Genomic DNA, 6,047 nt, shown 5'->3' on the forward strand with positions numbered 1-6,047 from the left:
TATAAATAATTAATATCAAATGTAATTATATATTAACGCTTCAATCAAGAGTTCAATTTTTCATTCACACCTGCCTTCGTTGTCACATGGATGTACCAGTTAGGTAGGTCATCCAATTGCAATTATAAGACCAGTGCGCAATGGATCAGCAATTCACTCCACTTGTGAGCAGGAGCGTTAATTGATTGGTCCCAACATGGATGTACCAGTTCGCTAGGTCATCCAATTGCAATTATAAGACCAGTGCGCAATGGATCAGCAATTCACTCCACTTGTGAGCAGGGGCGTTAATTGAGGCTTTGGTCCCAAAGTATCCTACTCATGGCTGCGAATCGCTATGACAACACTGCAGTTTAGTCATCTATTGTGCATTTTGTCAAAATATATGATTTTATCGTCGATGTTACTTCAAGTCTCTAACAGCCACAAGAAAGAATACCAGTAATTCAGCACAAGTAAAACTCGATAAACTTCCACTGAAACAAAATTGCACAAGAGACACTCACTGAGGTACAGGAAAGCTGGACGAGGGAGAGTGGTTAAGACAACATGGTGATTTTAGTCAATACGTCTCATTCGACACAAATTTCCAGGTACGACAGAATATGTGCAAAATCGTTTACAATGGCCGTCAGAAACAAAGAAAACCAATAAGTACATTCCACTGTATAGTGTATTGGAAAAAAGCGGTTGACATGCAAGTATCTGTTTTTCCTAGCGGAAAATGGATATGTTCATCGATAAATCGTGGAAACTAACCCAACGGCACTAATAAGGAAAGTACAGGCCAGGTGTATTCGGGCCGTATTCAGGCAGCTAATTTATTAGGTCTGGTCAATCAATATGAAGTTTTACAATTTAACGATCACCAAGAAATGAAACAATTTTAAGAGGTTACGCGGCGGGTAAATATAGGTTAAAATTAAGATCTAACACCTCAATGCGGAGCGCTCATTAACAGCATTCCATTACCCCATTAATATACTCGATAACTGAGTATACCGCTGATTTTTTTCGTAATTTCTCGGGCACGCTTCTTTGTTTCACTGAGCGCGATCCCTTATTATTTCGCTCAGGCACCCTTGTGCCTCATCCATATCCTCTCCCCTGATGTCTTGCAAAATCTATCCAAAAGAATTAGGACATTGAGTTAGGAACAAAATGAGTTTACTCATTTTTGAGGAGAGAAAACGGAAGCGGCCATGTTAGTGCTGGTGGTGCCACTTTATTCCGGCTCTGTGTAAAAAGTCATATCCCCATACAACATGCACGAGCTTGGATCTACGGTTTGGAAATATCGCTCATTAACAGCATTCCATTACCCCATTAATATACTCGATAACTGAGTATACCGCTGATTTTTTTCGTAATTTCTCGGGCACGCTTCTTTGTTTCACTGAGCGCGATCCCTTATTATTTCGCTCAGGCACCCTTGTGCCTCATCCATATCCTCTCCCCTGATGTCTTGCAAAATCTATCCAAAGAATTAGGGACATTGAGTTAGGAACAAAATGAGTTTACTCATTTTTGAGGAGAGAAAACGGAAGCGGCCATGTTAGTGCTGGTGGTGCCACTTTATTCCGGCTCTGTGTAAAAAGTCATATCCCCATACAACATGCACGAGCTTGGATCTACGGTTTGGAAATATCCATTATTTCTATTCGTTTGCATTTTTACCTTGCACGAAAATAGCAATGCTGATTAGTTGCATGGAGGAAAACCACTACAGAAAAGAGGAAACTAAATAGAATATAGCCTACATGCCAAATCGTGGCACAAGAACACATTAGGTGATCGCTTGCAGAAATGTATGCCCTGGCAACTTGTGAGGTTGGATCATGGTGGCCATGCAGGCGCATACTCTCAAAATAACACACCTGTAGTTTAAAAATTTTCTTTCGCAAGGTTCAAAGAATATCGCAATGGGACTAACGACACACGCTTACTGCGCATGACATGTATGCGTTTAGCCTGAAATGATTCCTGAGAAAACTGAGAATAGAAAACGGAACGAGAGATAACTCAGTGTTGCCAAGTGATGAAGGAGAAGGATATTTGTGGAGCAAGAATAAGCCACAGCACTTTGAATGATTATTCACCAAGCGTGGACAAATGAGAGAATCTCAGCATCTCGCGAAGAAAATATTCCCACCGTTCATACACACGTTTGGCTTTCAGTCCCACCCGGAGGAAATGGAAAAATAATTGGTAACGTCACATCTGAATGCACACGTGACTAATTTTAATGAAAATGCATTAAGTACTATACCCATCTTGGGTCCCGTTTCTCACACACGAAAATTCAATAACAGATAATGCTGGAATAGTTTGATTTGTGGTTTTATGGGCTATTTGCCGCAGACATTTTGGTGAGCGTCGATTCGCTCGATTCGGCATATTAACATGACAGCTCTAGTGATTGGGTTTGCTTCAGAGAAAGTTCTGTGGGGAATAAAGCACCTCGTTGTCGAACGAAAAACTGCATGCCCCGAAAAGAACCAGTTATTGCAGAAATTTATATTATCGGGGAGTAATCTCGTTCTTCTCTCGCGCCGAAACTGGTTTAGGTTGCCCCGGCTTCGAACGCTGTGTATGAGTAGTCTGACTCGATTATTGGAACCTGATGATATGCACTCTGGAGATCCAGTGTGCTGCAGACAGTGTGGCGTGCGACGGTTCCAATCATTTGGTGGAGACTTGGTAAGGGATAAGCGTCAGGGTAAGTGAAGCGATTGATTGTCCGGCTGTAGTCTATCACCATGCGTTTCTTGTGATTTGTATTGCGGGTAACGGGCAGTTGTGCTCTCTACGGAGAATTTGATGGTTCGATTATGCCTTCGGTAAGCATTTGGTCTATTTCGGTTCGTATGAATTGTTCGTCTTCCGGTGTATGACGACGAGATTTTGTGGCGATCAGTTTGTAATTTGGAGCACGATTGGTGAATCGCGATGGAGATTCCAGTTTTTAGTTCAGAATAGCTGAACGTCAGATACCAGTCTGCACCAGTATGTTCACACTGGGTGATTAACCTTCCGATTGGGTGAACGCAGGTAGCTTTCCTCCGGAAACGCACTCATCAAGCCCACTTGCGCTAATTCAAACAGGTAACCGGTTTCAAACTGACGATCCAAATTACGTCCGCCGTCCAAGAGGAACTCCGTGAAAATATTCGGTATCAGTGATGCCTTGCCACATTGCCACTGTCCCAATTTGTCCCGTCACTTTCATTACAGCCTGACAGGATTAGTCATTTGAAGTGACTATGTGCGTTGCCCGACATTAGTTGTCCTTCCCACCTGTTAACAAATAATTTTGAACAATGATGAACTGTTACATGGAGTCTAGGAGTTATTTTACCGCCATCCCAAGGAAAATCAAATGGATTAGAATCCACGCTCGTGGTGTTTTCGACAAATACCTGGATGCCAAAGATGCAGTGTTGATAATCTTCGGCTGTATGACCTATTCATGAGCGTCGGCTTTCCTCCAGGCTGCTAATCCTCACACTCGCCTTTATATAGCCGTGCTCGATATGGGGTTAACATATCTGGAATTGATTTGATAGAACATGATCTCCGTCAACGATTGGGCGACTGCGTTCAATATTATAGACATCAATGCTCTCGGGTCATTTTCCCTAAATGATAGTTCGCCAATCGCTGTGCAGTGTGCTCTGCAAAAACTGTGGCTTAATATATTTAGGGTTGTGACCGCAAGCATTCAATATGTGGGATTGTAAATCGTGGATTACTACATGTGTAATGATAGATAGTATTGACGTTGCATGCCAGTGGCAAGTTCCCTTGTATATCCGCCCTTCCAGCGGAGTTTGACACACCAGCCGACCGTCAGCAGACCACAAAGTGGATCAAGACGCCCAAGATGGGACCTGTATATGACCCGACCGTGTTCTTCGCCAGCCCGCAGCACGCATTGAATGGCGCTTTGCTATAACTCGACGGAGTGTTGCGTCACCAGTAGTTGTTTGACCACTCCTTCGAAGGTTTGCAGCCATCGCCTCGTGTTCAGATACGTTTGGCAAGAGCGACCGGTCAGCTGAGTGCGAGGGAGCTTGTGCATCTGACACGGGGCACCACTGGCCACGTTGCAGCCATGGGAGAACAGGGATGATTCCTCAGTGAAATGACCGCAGACCAGAGTGTACCAACGTGCGGAACAGATTGTAGCTATAAAGACAGAATCGAGGAGGCACACTAGAACAAGCTGCTAATGCCGGTGTGTGCGTGGACATGCGACGTATATGATTTGGAATTTCTTTCGCAAAGACGGCTGGAACGATATCGTTTGAACGAAACGTTTTGTACTGAAACATTTTGGTACTCCCCACATGAAAGAGATCAACTTAGAACCTCAATATCAGGTCTTTTCGCTGTAATTTCCAGCATGATCCCGTGCAAACGTTCGTCCGATTGTGCCGAATTGACAGTCTAGGTGGGTCGTCGACTTGTCTGATCCATGCAGCGATTTACTGGCCTACAGGCCGCCTACTGTAGCGTATGAGTCACCTTCGGAGATGGAAGCTACCAAACAACTGAGCCTGGTTTAGCTTCACCAGGCTGTGGCTTTGCCGAAACAAATAGCAGGAACGAAACTTTGTAAATTTCTGCCCAGCCAATTTAATAAACACTAAATTTTTATTGAAGTTTGGCAGTCGCGCATTTTCGCTTGGGACAGAGAATCTTCGATCGTGATGTCGGATTGCAGTTGTCATCCTCATCGGCAATCTTCTGTCATATCCGTGGTGACGATATGCGGGTCCGTTTAATCTGCGCGCTACATGAGGTTAAAACACATTTTTTCGTAGATGGTAGGACTGCCTCCGGATAGATCTGGTCATCTTGGTAAATAGTATAATGGAGTCATATTTCTATGAGCTTTGATGCGAGAACGATATTCCCCACCTAAGCATGCTTTACCTCTGTGTTCTACAACACAGGTTTTCGTAACGGGGCGAAGTAATTCTATCAGTTTGGCTGATGATAAAATATTTTCACAGGCGATCATTGAAATTGGTGGTTCGTCAGCCCGATGTAAATTAACCTCCATATTTGTCATGTTGCAAAATATAATTAGACGTGTGTGCTATTCTGAACCTTGTTCCCCTACCTCGACCATTCTCTGGTTAAGCAAACTCGATGGCAAAGTTTTGATCCCCATAAATCCTAGAACCTTGGACAAATTGTGTCGACATGCGTTCAGTAATGAATTACTCCTCAGATTCTTGCGTGGCTCACATAATTTAGGTTATTTCATAACTCTCCGGTGACATGTGTATGAGTCCACTTTGAAAGTGTTTGTATTGTGTCAGAATACGTTCGATGCGTTTGGCTGAGTGAATCCGCACAGTGGTCTGTCTGGCTTGCTCCGTAGGCTAGTTCTCTGATTTTGCACGCTCTCATATGAAATGAAAGCCGTTCCTGATTGGCCACAAAGCATTCGTCCAAATGTGACGTTAGATGAGGTGGAGGTGATTGTTTAAAAACGCCAAGGGTACCTGTTCACACAGTCAGCAGGTGTTCAAAGGACAAACATGCTACGGTGACCAACTATACTTCTGGTGGTCTTGGGACGTAAAATGAGTGTGCGAGGTGATGTGAAGCCACATGGATATATTAGGTTTGAATTGCCTCCCATTAGGTGGAGAACATAAGTATCGTTTTCTGCAACGAAATCAATGAATAACGTGTGCAGTTTTTTTCCATCTACCTGTGCAATCGCATTTGGATTGGCTTGCAAGCTACACATAATACTTACATTGGTTCTCTTTCAGTATGTCTGTTGCCAGTGGACGTGGACGGGCAGAAAAGATATGCCAGTAAGTTGCGTACCCATTTAAAATAATTATTGTTTAGTAAAACCGAATGAATTTAAACTCAACAAATCGACCATGTAGATAGTGGAACCACTGGAATTTAAAGCGAGACCCTTCAACCTGCAAGCATGTGGCCGGTTGGTCAGTCTGAAAATTGGTTCTGACTAATCCAACTGAATCTTACGTTTTGCTCTTATGTAGTAAACTAATTGG

The 6,047-nt window shown here is 43.4% G+C and overlaps 1 protein-coding gene across 1 annotated transcript in view; it reads left to right on the forward strand.

Moving 5' to 3' along the window:
* Window positions 1-6,047, forward strand: part of T265_15538 (hypothetical protein) — a gene marked incomplete at both ends in the record, with an annotated part of 127,460 nt that overhangs the window by 111,933 nt on the left and 9,480 nt on the right. The window contains one exon of the mRNA XM_009178537.1: window positions 5,793-5,837. Coding sequence (XP_009176801.1) covers window positions 5,793-5,837 — 45 coding nt within the window. The remainder of the gene's footprint in view (window positions 1-5,792; window positions 5,838-6,047) is intronic.

Source organism: Opisthorchis viverrini (genome assembly GCF_000715545.1).
Source record: "Opisthorchis viverrini unplaced genomic scaffold opera_v5_584, whole genome shotgun sequence".
NCBI lineage: Eukaryota > Metazoa > Platyhelminthes > Trematoda > Opisthorchiida > Opisthorchiidae > Opisthorchis > Opisthorchis viverrini.